The following is a 14,323-nucleotide window of genomic DNA, read 5'->3' as shown; positions in this document are numbered from 1 at the left end:
TGTAATCAAAGCCTCTGTCATAGTCTCTCTTGCCTCAGTCATCATAGCAATCCTGGCCTCCACGTCCATCCACATCCCCATGTGGACCGGACCATCCTACTGTCCTATTTACGCTGACACACATCATGATATTGGCATGAATCATAACTATCTCAACACTTCTCTCCAAAGCTATCATCACCTCTTCTGGACAGGTAGTCATCACAGCTGTCTGCAGCAGGATGGGCCCTACAGTGGGCATCTCTTGTCAGAATACCAGTTTCCATCTTGACTGAAAGAACCAGGTATTGGATCAGCAATGTCCATTTGAAATCTCCTGCCATGAGGTCACTAACAGTCGGACAGGATTGAGCGACTTCACTTTCACTTTTCACTTTCATGCATTGGAGAAGCAAATGGCAACCCACTCCAGTATTCTTGCCTGGAGAATCCCAGGGACGGGGGGAGCCTGATGGGATGCCGTCTATCGGGTCGCACAGAGTCGGACACAACTGAAGCGACTTAGCAGCAGCAGCAGCCTTCTAGAAATCCTTCACTGATACTCAGGGTAATACTAAGCAAGGAATCTAAACTCAGGACCTCAAAGTCAGGGTAACCAAAACCTTTCAATCTGCTTGCTGGGTTCATGGGATAAATGCACTGGATTTGGGATGATAATGATGTATCAACTCAGGTTCATTGATTGTAGCGAATGTACCACCCTCATGGGGGTGGACTTTGCTACTGGGGGTGGCTGTCAATATGTGGGGAGAGGAGGTATATGGGAACTCTGTACTTCCTGCTCAATTTTGCTATAAACCTAAAAACTACTCTTCTGTTTTTTAAGATTGCTTTTTTGATGTGGACCATTTTTAAAGTCTTTAATAAATTTGTTACAGTATTGTTTCTGTTTTTTTGGTTTTTATTTTTCCACCAAGAAGCATATGGGATACTAACTCCCTGACCAGGAATCGAACCTGCACCCCCTGCATTGGAAAGCGAAGTCTTAACCACTGGGCCACCAGGGAAGTCCTAAACTACTCTTAAAAAGTACAGTCTATTTAGGTCTACCACCCATTTTTTGATTGGATTGTTTGGGTTTTTTTCTATTGAGCTCCAAAATTGTTATCACATTTTGGAGATTAATCTTTTTGTCTGACCTAAACAGACATTTCTCCAAAGACATACAGATGGCCAAGAGGCACATGAAAAGATGCTCAACACCACTAATCATTAGAGAAGTGTAAGTCAAAACCACAGTGAGGTATCACTTCATACCAGCCAGAATAGCCATTATCAAAAAATCTACAAACAATAAATGATGGAGACAGTGTGGAGAAAAGGGAACCTTCCTACTCTGCTGGTAGGGGTGTAAATTGGTACAGCCACTGTGGAGAACAGTAACGAGGGTCCTTAAAAAACTAAACATAGAACACCACATGACCCATCAATCCCACTCTTGGGCATATACCCTGAGAAAACCATAATTCAAAAAGACACAAATACCCCCATGTTCACTGATGCTCAGGGTACTACTACTCACAATAGTTACACTATTTACGATAGCCAGGACATGGAAGCAACCTAGATGTCCACTGACAGATAAACAGATAAAGATGTGGTACATATATATATATAAAATGGAATATTACACAGTCATAAAAAATAATCAATTTCAGTCTGTTCTAGTGAGGCAGATGAATCTAGAACCTGTTATTTGGAGTGAAGTAAGCCATAAAGAGAAAAATAAATTTTTCCTATCAACGCATATATATGGAATCTAGAAAAATGGTACTGATGAACCTACTTGAAGATACAGGCACAGATGTAGAGAACAGATTTTTCAACGCAGTGGGGGAAGGAGGCGGGGATGAACTGAGAGAGTAGCATTGACACATACACACTACCATGTGTAAAATAGACAACCAGTGGGAAGCAATTCCCTTGCACAGCACAGGGAGTTCAGCTCTGCTCTGTGATGACCTAGAGGGTGGAATTGGGAGAGTGGGAGGGAGGCTCAGGAGGGAGAGGATATAGGTATACTTATGGTTGATTCATGATGTTGTACAACAGAAACTAGCACAACATTGTAAAGCAATGATATTCCAATAAAAAATAAGATTATCATACAATAAAAAAGTAAAATCTATTTAAAATTAACCTTTCCAGATCTAATTATGATTACATCAGATTTCTTTTTGCTATTGTTGGCATATATAACTTCTGCATGTACACCTTACAGTTATGTCTCTTATCTTTTATCCAGGCAGATAAGCTTTGTATTATAACAGTTCTTATGCCATACATGCTTAATGTCAAAACTGATATACTGGCATTTATAGCTACCACTTACTGTTGTTAATCTCTACCTGTCCCACCTGTTTCTTGTCCTCTTTTTCCTCTTTTCTTGCCCACTTTGAATAAATCACATTTTTATTATTACATTTCCTCCCTCTATTAGTTATATCACCTTTGTATTAATATCATTCTTTAAGTCATTACCCTAAGACTATAACATGCATCCTTGACCGAATACAGTATAACTAAATTAGTACTTTATTTTCCCAGATAATGCAAAGATGTTTGACGGCTTATTTAAAATTTTTATTTATTTATTTACTTTTGGCTGTGCTGGGTCTTCATTGCTGTCCTAGGGCTTTCTCAAGTTGCAGTGAGCAGGACTACTCTATTTGCTGTATGTGAATTTCTCGTTGCAGTGGCTTATCTTATGCATGGGCTCTAGGGTGCTCAGGCTTCAGCAGTTGTGGTGCACAGACTTAGTTGCTGCCTGTGGAACATGTGGAATCTTCCCAGACCAGGGATTGTGAATCCATGTCCCCTGCACTGGCACTTAGATTTTCCACCACTGAACCACCTGGGAAGTCCAGTGTTAGGCTGCTTTCACTGCATTTACCTACTCCCACCTTTCAAGCCGTGGGCTTCCCCGGTGGCTCAGTGGTAAAAGAATCTGCCAACATAGGAGTAACAGGAGATGATGGTTTGATCCTTGAGTCAGGAAGATCCCCTGGAGGAGGAAATGGCAACCCATTCCAGTATTCTTGACTGGTTGCAAAGAGACAGGACTGAGCACACACACATACACACTTCTTGTACTATTGTTACTTATTTTAGTTTTGCTATTGTCTAGTCACTAAGTCATGTCCAACTCTTATGTGACCCCATGGACTGTAGCTCACCAGGCTCCTCTATGCATGGGATTTCCCAGGCAAGAATACTAGAGTGGGTTGCCATTTCCTCTTCCAGGGGATCTTCCCAACCCAGGGATCAACCTTGCTTTTGCTCCATGCTCTTCAAAAGTGACAGTTGGGTTTTTTGGTCTCTTTGTATTTTGGGGGCCAGAATTTGCCCCAACTGTACATGCATGCACATGCATGTAGTTATTTTTAGTCTCATACAGTTTCTTTGTATTTTGCCATTTGAGGAGAGATGTGTCCAGATCAAGCATTGCAGCACTGCATTGAAGAGTCCAAGGCCCCAGCCGGTCTCACTGATTCAGATTTCAGAGCTACTGTGTAGTCACTGTGACTCTGCACGCTGTTAAAACTGGCACATACTCTTTTCCCTTCCAGTAATTTTTTTATCCCATTCAGCTGACCATGACTCAGGACTTATCTTCTTTTCCCAAAATGGAACTTCTTGCATGTTTTTTTCCTTGAGTATAAAGCTTGACTCGTCTAATATTTTCAACCACTGTGCTCTCCTGCCTGTTCCCTCTCCATCATAGCACTTTTCTTGGTTTTAATAATATATTACTAAAATAGTGTCTGTCTCCCTAACTAGATAATTGTTAAGCTTCAGAAGGGCAGGGACCATGCCTGTTTTGTTCACATTTTTGTTCCCATTACACGCAGGTGAACACATGGTCCTCCCTGCATGGTAAATGAATAATAACAATAATAAAAACCTTCCACATAATTTACAAATGGCAAGCAGATTTCTGATTCATTAGCTGAGATTGTTATTGTTCATGCCATGATCATCTTTTGAAAAAGTCACAGATCTATGAAGACTAAATCCACTAAAATATATACACAAGCTAATTTCAAATGCAAGCTTCCCAGGTGGCTCGGTGGTAAAGAATCTGCCTGCCAATGCAGGATTAGCAAAAGATGCAGGCCGATCCCTAGGTTTGGAAGATCCCATGGAGAAGAAAATGGCAACCCTTCTCCGTATTCTTGCCTGGAAAATGCCACGGACAGAGAAGCCTGGAGGGTTATTGTCCATGGGGTCACCAAGAGTTGGACATGACTGGGCACATAGCACAGGGCAATTTCAAATGGGCATTACAAGTAGTCAACAATCATTTCTAATTTCACCTTAATTTTCTGACACTTTTCTCATATTATCTCTTACATTCTCTCACTTAGGAGATCTGATCTGTTTAGTTGAGTAGAAAGTGATCAACTAGTTTGAGCTCTCTCATCTACTCTTTTATCTTTTCAGGGTACTTTCTAATCTCTACTTTCAACATAGAAGGCACAGCAGTCTGTTTTCTCCAGATACTCTGGGTTCTTGCTTCCTTAATCACTCCCTTCTATCTACAGCAACTACAATCTCTTCCATTTATCCATTTTGCTCCGTCCTCAGATTTTCATTTATTCAACAAATATTTATTAAACGCTTACTAAATACTTTGCGTTGTTTTAGTCTCTTTGAACATATCAATGTGTAAATGCTAATGGAATTTATGTAGGCGTGGAGGGAGACAGACAATAAATAAATACGCAAATTATAGCATCATTGACTCAATGGACATGAGTTTGAACAAACTTGGGAGATAATGGACAGGGAAGCCTGATGTACTGTAGTCCATGGGGTCCCAAAGAATCGAACAGGACTGAGTGACTGAACCAAAAAGATTTTATTAAAGAGAAAAATAAAGCAGGGGAGTAGTTTAGGAATTGAGGTGGGGTGGGGGGCTTCAATTTTAAAAAGGGTCAGGAGAGGCTTTACTGGGAAGGTAACAGAGCCCTGAAGGAAGTGAGAGAACTAGTCTCATGAGTATCTGGGTGTTATGGGCTGAATCGTGTCTCCTTTGAAATTCATGCGTTTAAGTCCTGACCCTAGTACCCCCTCGAATGTAACCTTATTTGGAGAGAAACCTTTTAAGGAGGAGATTAAGTTAAAATGAGGTGGTAATGAGGGCTATGATTTGGCCCATGTGGAAGCTGGAAAACCAGTGAAAAGTGTTTTATACAGGAAAGACTGATGTATTGGGTTAGCTATTGTTGTTCAGTTGCCAAGTCCTCTCTGACTCTTTGCAACTCCATGGACTGCAGCAGGCCAGGCCTCCTTGTCCCTCACCATCACCCAGAGTTTGCCCAAGTTCATTTCCACTCAATCAGTGATGCCATCCAACCACTTCATCCTCTGTCTGGGTTTATTATATAGATGATAAAATGAAGATGGAGAATCGTCTTTTGAATTTAGCAGTGGTGGCCACAGCATGAGCAGTTTGGTGGAGTTGTGGGAACAAAAGTAGTGTGTTTGACAAGGGGACAAGAGGAATCGAAGATAGTTTTTCCTGTACTGAGCAACTATGAAATATGGTTGACTGTGGAAGGGGACGTGGAGGGTTTTGCTTTTAGACCGAAGAAATTAAGAGCATGTCTGTATGCCAGTAGCTTAAATAAAATAAGATCTTCAAAATTTTGATGGGGATATAGCCTCACATATAGCCACACAATTGGTCTCATCTTTAATGCTCTTTTGAAAACACTGCTGAGGAATTCACAGCAGCTGGGTTGTTTCTAAACCACAACTCTTATCACTTCACTCATCTGCTCAGGAATCTTCAGGGTGTCCGGAACTGCATGAAAAGTTCTAATGCCTTGGCCAAACATTCAAATCTCCAGTTTGGCCTTTTGCGGTTTTCTCTCTTTCTTGCCCTGTTAGCGAACTACAAAGCATGGCAGACCAGGATCAGAAGGCTTGGATGAAAAGACATGGTTCTGTAAATAACTACTTATGTGACTGTAGACAAATGACGTAAGTGCACCAGGCCTGTTCTCCTCCTTTCTAACAAGAAAGGGGCGTGTCGGATAGACTAGATTGCTGTAGGTCACCGAGGAAATCAGCATCTCTAAACAAGCGGTAATTCCCAGCCCAGTGGCTGGATCTTCTACCCAACTCACGTTACCCCTTCTACTTTCAGGAACTACATGTTTTGTGCGGTCACTTATTTTTCCTGCTCTTCTTTTGAGTTTCCAAACGGACCAGGCTTTACAGCGGTAACTCCTTGAAGATCGGCCGCCACCCCACCACCAGGGACTCGCCTTTCACTCTTCCTTTCACTTGGGACCGTCCTCTCCGCAGTCAGAATCCGCCACGTAGTAAGTGCTGCTTCCAACCAATCAAGAAGAAATTATCTCAGACTTTTGAGGGACATCCGCTTCCACCAATGATCTTCAAGTATTCTCTAGCGCCTCGCTTTGAGGGGCGAGGCCAATCAGCACAATGGCCAATCTTCTCTGGGGAATGGCGTTCTGGGTACTGCCAAATCAACCAATCAGACAAAAAAACTGCCTGGAGGGGCGTTCCTCATTGGTAAGCGCGTCCGGAAGAGGGCAGTCCGCCGGCTAAAGGCAATACAATTTGATTGGCAGCTTTGCTGTTGACAACCCAGGAGAGCCCACCTGCTCCAACAAGACTAGCGTCGGTGCCCAGAGTGGCAGAGTCTGCAGCCAGTCAGCGAGCAGATGCGCGGAAAGATCGTTCAATGGGCGATGTCCGGGGGAGGCTGTCACTCAGGTGGCGCTGGCGGAGGCCGGGCTAAGACGTGGCCGAGGGAAAGCTGCTGGACTTCCTGACCGTCTAGGCGGCGGCAGAGTCCCTAGCGCGTCCTCGCCTTGGTCGGGGATTCTGAACTGCGGGAGAGGCGGGCGCCGGTGGCTACACCTCCATGCCGGCTCGCGGGGCGGGCCGCTGATGGAGCGCGCCACCGGCCCGGGGTCGCTGGCACGGACTCTGCTACTGCCGCTGCTTCTGGGGCTCGTGGCGGGGACAGTGGCCGCGCAGCGCACCTCTGACCTCCTCGCACCGACAGCGGAGGCGGCGTTCGGCCTCGGGGCCGCTGCGGCTCCCACCTCTGCTACGCGGGTGCCGGCGGCGGGCGCCGTGATTGCGGCCGAAGTGACGGTGGAGGACTCCGAGGCGCTGCCGGCAGCTGCAGGCGAGCAGGAGCCGCGGGAGCCGGAGCCGGAAGAGGAGCCCGATATTCGGCCGTGCGGCAGGTAAGGGGCGCGGGTAGAGCATCGAGATCGCTGACCCCTGGAGGCGACTTGTTTATGCGCGTGCGCCGCGGAGGATCCGGGGGCCGCGGTCCCCCCTCCGCCGCGACTTCTAGCTGGCAGAGGACTGCTGGTGACCTAGGGGAGAAAGCGGGGCCGCCTGCCCATCCCCTGGACCAGAGAAGGGCCTCACTCTGCTCCCTGGCACCCGGTTGTAGTTTTCTGGTGCGAGCAGCATCCTCAGAGGTACCTGGAGGATGCTCGGAGAACGGAGTGAGAAGTGGGAAAGAAACGTTACTTTCTTTCTTTGCTTTCGACCTTTACTCGTACCGCAAGCAACTTACAGCACGCCTCATCGTTTGTTTGTTTGTTTTTTTTAATGAATTACCTTATGTCTGTGCTAGTGTGACAGCTCTATGGGGAAAGAACTTCATAAAGAGATTTCACCATTTTTCTTTAAATACATCCCTGTAGTGCCCACGCACCAGGGTTGAGGTCAGTATTTCTCTGAGATCTGTGGAACACCTGCATTAGAACCGCCCGGGGATGCTGGTTGACTGTACAGTTTTCTAAGTCCCATTCCAGATTGACTGGATTAGACTTCCTTAGGGTAAGAAACTGGAATCTGCACATTTAATACGCACTGCAGACAATTCTTGAACACACTAAAGTTTAGAAGCTATGGTTTTGTTTGAATTTCGGCAGTTCTTTGATATTTAGAGGGTTTAGTATATAAACATTTAATATAGGGCTGTATTGGTTGAGTTGTTTCATCTCCTAAAAACGTTTCTTCAAGATACATGTTTTAAAGCACTTTTCATGGCTGGGCACACATGTGAGGCATTTTAATGGTAAATTATTTCGCAGACGACTAACTTTAGCACACCCGAGGAGAAAGTGAGATCCCATTTAATGGATGGAATGATAACAGGAGCTTTAAGTAAATTAAACCAGAGAGGGTTACTGGGTTAGAAAGTATTTTAAGTTTAAATGTAGTAATGACTACATTATGACAAATTAATTTTACTTTTTCAGTTAAATACCAGAGCTTTGATCTATATGCCTGGGTGAGGGCGCTAAGTCACTTCAGTCGTGTCTGACTCTGCGACCCTGTGGACGGTAGCTCGGCAGGCTTCTCTATCCATGGCATTCTCCAGGCAAGAATACTGGAGTGGGTTGCCATGCCCTCCTCCAGGGGATCTTCCCCACCCAGTGATTGAACCCACCTTAGCAGGTGGGTTCTTTACCACTAGCATCACCTGGGAAGTACTAAAATTTTAGAAACACCCTTTGAATGTTTATATGTAGATGATTTTAAAATGCCAAACATTTGACAGAATGTTCAGAGGTTTTGCTAATGAATTAGCTAGCTGTCCAGAAAGAATGTTTTTATTTATCTTAAACTTCTGAAGCACTTGCCCAAAGTGAGTTACATGAAGTAGAGTAGTCGGTTTCATTTTTCTTCAAATACAGATCCACTGGAGCAGGTATTTATTAATGCTTAAAAGCGCCCCCCCCCCCCCCACAATGATGCCCTGGGGTTACAGAGGTTAGGCAGATAGCTCCTGTCCTTCAGCAAGAGGTGCAGTGCAGCAGTGAGGATTAAATAAGATGACCCGTAATGACATTACAGGGCAGAAGCAATGCAAATAAGTGCTATCAGTGTCCCATGTTTCTTGTGGTGTTCAGTGAGTGGTACTGGGGTGAGGTAGGAAAGAAAACAAGAAAATACTCTGGCAGAATGAGTTGCTTCCTCAAAAGTGGGTAGAAATGTGGTGAGCAGAGGCTGGACTTGAAACAGCGAGGGGCACAGCAGCTGTATGTTTAGGGAGGGCTTCCCAGGTGGTGCTAGTGGTAAAGAAAATGCCTGCCAGTGCAAGAGATGCAAGAGACTCGGGTTTGATCCCTGAGTCCGGAAGATCCCCTGGAGGAGGGCATGGCAACCCACTCCAGTATTTTTGCCTGGAAAATTCCACAGACAGAGAAGCCTGATAGGCTGCAGTCCACAGAGCCCCAAAGAGCCAGACACGACTGAGAGCATACACACACACCCATTATTTTGTTTGTATGCATCTGTGTGTATGTGTGCATGTGAGTGACCTGTAGGTACGAAAGAGTTACAAACATACATACATATGTGCTGGGCAGGGAGGGGTAGATGATAAGCCTAGAAAAATAGGTTGCAGCCATGTTGTATATATACAGCCATATGCTGGTAACATCATCATCACCTGGAAACAGAAATCCAGAATCAGGGCCCCGCTGAGACCCACTGAATGAGTATCTGCATTTTAAGAAGATCAGCCTGCAGTTCACATGCACACTACAGTTTGTTCATTTGTTTTTGACTGCACCCCTTGGCATGTAGGATCTTAGTTCCCTGAATGGGTGCATGCTAAGTCACTTCAGTCGTGTCTGACTCTGTGATCCTATGTACCGGAGCCTGCCAGGCTCCTCTGTCTATGGGATTCTCCAGGCCAGAATACTGGAGGGAGTTGCCATTTCCTCCTCCAGGGGATCTTCCCAACCCAGGAACTGAACCTATGTTGTTACGTCTACCTGCATTGGTAGGTGGGTTCTTTACCACTAGCACTACCTGGGAAGCTCCCTTAGTTCCCCAACCAGGGATCAAACCCGTGCCCCCTGCAATGAAAGTGAGGAGTCTTAACCACTAAACCATCAGGAAAGTCCCTCATATACTACAGTTTGAGAAGTGTTGTGTAGAGTATCTCAAATGCCAGGCCTGATCTAAGTTTGTGCTTAGGGACTATTTCTCTGGCATTACGGTATACAGTAAAAAAACTTGAGGTGTGGAAACCAAAAGGAGCATGTTATAACAGTGTCTGTGAGAGGTGCACTGTCCAGTGGATAGAGAACAGAGGGGGTAGAGTTGAGAGATTGCAGGTGGAACCTTGGTTCTTGGCAAATAAATTGATTCGTCCTCTCTTGGCACCACCAGCTAAAGATGCAGATGGGATGGCTAGGGAGTAGAGCACAGGTGGAAAGTGGAAAGATTAAGGGGAGGGGGGGAAAAGGTAACTGGGTTGGTGTTGGACATGGTGACTTGGCAGTGCTGGCAGGAAGTCTAGAGGGAGAGATTAAGTAGGAAACAGTGCCTGCAGGTGGAGAGATGTCAGGGTAAATGGTTGAAACTGTGCAGAGAGGAGCCAGGGATAAAAACTTCAGGAAATGCCCTTTATGTTTTGGAGAGATAAGTCGGCAAAGGCGAGAGGTACAGCTGGCCAGATTGTACAGCAGGCATAGGGTGAGGACTGAGAAAATGAAGGTAGTGGTAAAGATCCTGCCTACCAATGCAGGTGGATGCAAGAGAAGGTTCAATCCCTGGGTCACGAGTGACAACCCACTCTAGTATTTTTGCCTGGAAAATCCCATGGACAGAGGAGCCTTGCAGGCTACAGTCCATAAGGTTGCAAAGAATTGGATGACTGAAGTGACTTAGCAATCAAGCAAGCATACTTAAAGAAGGGGTTAAAGATTCATCCTTTTTGGGAATTCTCTAGTGGTTCAGTAGTTAGGACTTTGAGCTTCCATTGCTGGGGGCATAGGTTCAGTCCCTGGCTGGGGAACTGAGTGAGATCCTTTAAGCCACACTACACGGCTCCCTGCTCCCCCCAACCCCCAAAGAAAAGATTCACCCTTTTTGGCCTCACTTCCTCAGTCCCTCACTGTTAAACCTGTTGAGATTGCTGATCTTCTTTATATATGCAGAAAGTGCAAGCTTGTATAGACAGGTTGGAAAAGAAAGGAATAGGAGAGGAGGCGAAGGTAGCTGGCAAGCAGAACTACTTTTCTCAGAAAGGACAAGAGAGGAGTTTTGCCTGCCAGAGAATAAGAGATCTTTGGCAAACAGAATTGGTTAGGATAATATGGGCTGGGGTTTAGGTGTCTGCCCAGTAGCTTAAGATAGTATGGAAAGTTTGAGAAACCTTGAGTAAGTAAATTGGTAGAATCAGCAAGAGATAAATATGTAGTTTGTATAAGACTTTTTTTAAGTGCGCTACAGAAAAAAGTGAAAAAAAAGAATATCAGTTCTATAATAATAAACCAATATCCTGTTTATTTAAAGAAGGAAGATTAGGGGAACAAATCTGGGTTAACGGAGCGTTTATTGCAGATAACTGAAGAGCCATAGTCTTTGCAAAACTTTTAAAAGTAGGAGGTGGGAAATTGAGATCTTTGTTTTTACAGGTTGTCTTGTGTCTCTCAAGAAGCAGAATGCAACTTGCTCATTCTTTTTTTTCTCTTGATGGAATTTTCATTTTCTTGTGATGGAATTTTCAGTCTAAATGCTTGCTCTGCATCTCAGGCATATAAATGAGTGAATAAACTATTTTTTTTTCCCTTTAAAAAGTAGCTAAAATGAACTTGCTTTTCTTGTAGCAGTCTTGCTGTCAGCGGTTCTTCTGGTAAATATTACATTTAGTTGAAATTTAAATGAGACGGTCATTGCAGAGTGTTGGGAAGCAAGTCAAAATCTCATCTCACTGTTCGGTTTTATGCATGCACGTTGGCGTTAAATGATGAGTTATGAGTTTTCTGACTTAAGCACAAAAAGCAAACTGCAAGGTGTCATTTGGCATTCTTGTGATGGGTTGAGCATCCTCAGATTGACATCTGACAACCTTGGAAGTTGTAAAGCCCTAGTTTTAGCTATCACACCAATTTTTAAAGTATTATGTTCCTTTTGCCTCTGATTCCCCTCTAACAAAAGTATCACTACATTTGACATTCATTTCATCTCTCATGCTTCTTTAATTTGTGCATCTATAAACTGGAATTTTTGGATTTAATGAGTTGTAACAGGAAAGCACTTCCCAAATATAAGACGATTTAATTCCTCTTTATTTCTTTCTCCTCTCTATCCTTTATAGGCTGATCTGATCTAAATCAATGGTTTAGAAATCTAGTCTTCCTCAGATTTTCAAATTCATAATCCTTTTTTTTCAACTAAAATGACCATTGAATAATAGAATTACAGGATACAGTGTTGAAAGGAAACTCAATTATCTGTTCATGTTTCTGACCCCAGACTTTTTTTTTTCACTTATTTAAAGCTTTTTATTTTGTATTGGGGTCTGGTTGATTAATAATGTTGTGACAGTTTCAGGTGTACAGCAAAAGGACCTAATCATAGATACCATGTATCCATTCTCCCCCAAACTCCCCTCCCATCCAGCTGCCACATAATACTCAGCAGAGTTCCATGTACTATATAGTAGGTCCTTGTTGCTTACCATTTTAAATATAGGACTATGTACATGTCCATCCCAAACTCCCTATCTATCCCGTCCCCTCGGCAACCCCAGACTTTTAAAGCTGACTAAGAATCACACTGAAAGAAGAATTTGTGCATAACTTTCAAGTCAGGCTATAAACCAAAGTAAATACACTTGGTGAGTAATGGATTATCCTTCCTGTCTATAATTGTCTTTTTAGTGTGATTGACACCTGGACTCTGGCTTTGAGATTGACAGAGTTGAGGAAAGTGTTCTGTATTCATACTCCTGGGTGCAGAAGGTGACCTGTCTTTATCACCTAATGTAAGCTGTGGCTCCCACATGGTCCTTCATTCCATAAATACTGTCTGGAAACTCCATCGGGTTTTTTTTTTTTTTTTCGTAAGATAGGAGCTGATTGTATATTTCTAATACAAAACATTTTAAAATGCAGAAAGTAAAGCTGGTAGGTTTTAGAACTAAGTGTGAGGGGGGAAATTTTTTTTAAAGTTTTTCAGAAAGAGACTTACAGACTTAAGAGAACAAACTTATTATGGTTGACGTGGGGGAAAGGGGTAGTTAGGGAATTTGGGATGGACATGTACACACTGCTATATTTAAAATGGATAAGCAACAAGGACCTACTGTATAGCACATGGAATTCTGTTCAGTGTTATGTGGCAGCCTGGATGGGGAGTTTCTGGGAGAACGGATACATGTATACGTACGGCTGAGTGCCTTCACTGTTCACCTAAAACTAACACACTGTTGTTAATTGGCTGTGTGCTAAATTACTTCAGCCACGTTGGACTCTGCGACCCTGTGGACTGTAGCCTGCCAGGCTCCTTTGTCCATGAGATTCTCCAGGCAAGAATACTGGAGTGGGTTGCCATTTCCTCCTCCAGTTAATTGGCTATACCCCAATACAAAATAAAAAGTATAAAAAACATTGTTTTAATGTTTTCCACGCTGTTCTATTTGTCAATAACCATTTTATTTAAAAGATTTCATAGAATAGAGCAGACAAAGTGCTTTGAAAATGTTTAATTCTAATTGGAAACGGATATCTGCTGCTCTCACTTGGTTTACAACATTGAAAACTTAGACTGTATTTCTGTAAGGCTTAGCTGATATGTCAGAGTTATATAGTTAGTAATTTTTGGCACTATATTTGTTTGTATTGAGGGCATGACTAGTCTTGTGACAGGTTTAAATAAAGGAAGTTTGATCTGAAGATTTACTTAGTAGGTGAGGACTACAAAGTAAAGTCCAATTAATACATTCGTTTTTCAACAAGAATATATGCTTCCTTGAGTGCGAGCATATATTTTAGTCAGAGGATTCTTAGTTACATTTTAAAAAAAGCAGATTTAACCCAATCACATTTTAAATTTTGTGACTGTTTTTTTTTTCCTATGAAAGGAAATGTGCAATTTTAAAATAAGCAGTTGTTAATGTAGAAACTATTCAATCGATAGAACTTTCTACTGTCACCTACTTCTGTTTCAAATGGGAAATTTATTCAGGCAAAGTTACTGTATGAAAGAATTCAGCATTTACTTATCAGACTCTGATAAACTTAATTATAAATAGGCAGGGATTCTGGGTGATGGAAGTCGGAGCAAACAGAATTTTTTAAAATTGGTATTTATTGTGGCCTAAGAGCAGTTCTGCTCAGTTAAGGGCATAATCAAGCAATAACAGGATGTATGACATTTTGATGAGATTTCTGAGGGGAATAAAAGCTACACATTATAGTAATATAGGAGTCGCCACTTATGTAGACATATAGTTAACAGAATAGTTGAATTAGAGTTTAAAAAAACCCCAAAATTTATACTTCACAGTTCTGTCCAA

General features: G+C 43.0%; 1 protein-coding gene across 1 annotated transcript in view; it reads left to right on the top strand.

Moving 5' to 3' along the window:
• The first annotated feature begins 6,927 nt into the window (after positions 1-6,927).
• The window catches only part of EIF2AK3 (eukaryotic translation initiation factor 2 alpha kinase 3), an 81,802-nt gene continuing 74,406 nt past the window's right edge, over positions 6,928-14,323 (top strand). The window contains exon 1 of the mRNA XM_068971642.1: positions 6,928-7,232. Within this exon, the coding sequence (XP_068827743.1) occupies positions 6,928-7,232 (305 nt within the window). The remainder of the gene's footprint in view (positions 7,233-14,323) is intronic.

This window comes from Capricornis sumatraensis, chromosome 1 (genome assembly GCF_032405125.1).
Source record: "Capricornis sumatraensis isolate serow.1 chromosome 1, serow.2, whole genome shotgun sequence".
NCBI classification, from domain to species: domain Eukaryota; kingdom Metazoa; phylum Chordata; class Mammalia; order Artiodactyla; family Bovidae; genus Capricornis; species Capricornis sumatraensis.
This window is presented reverse-complemented; position numbering and strand designations above follow the sequence as displayed.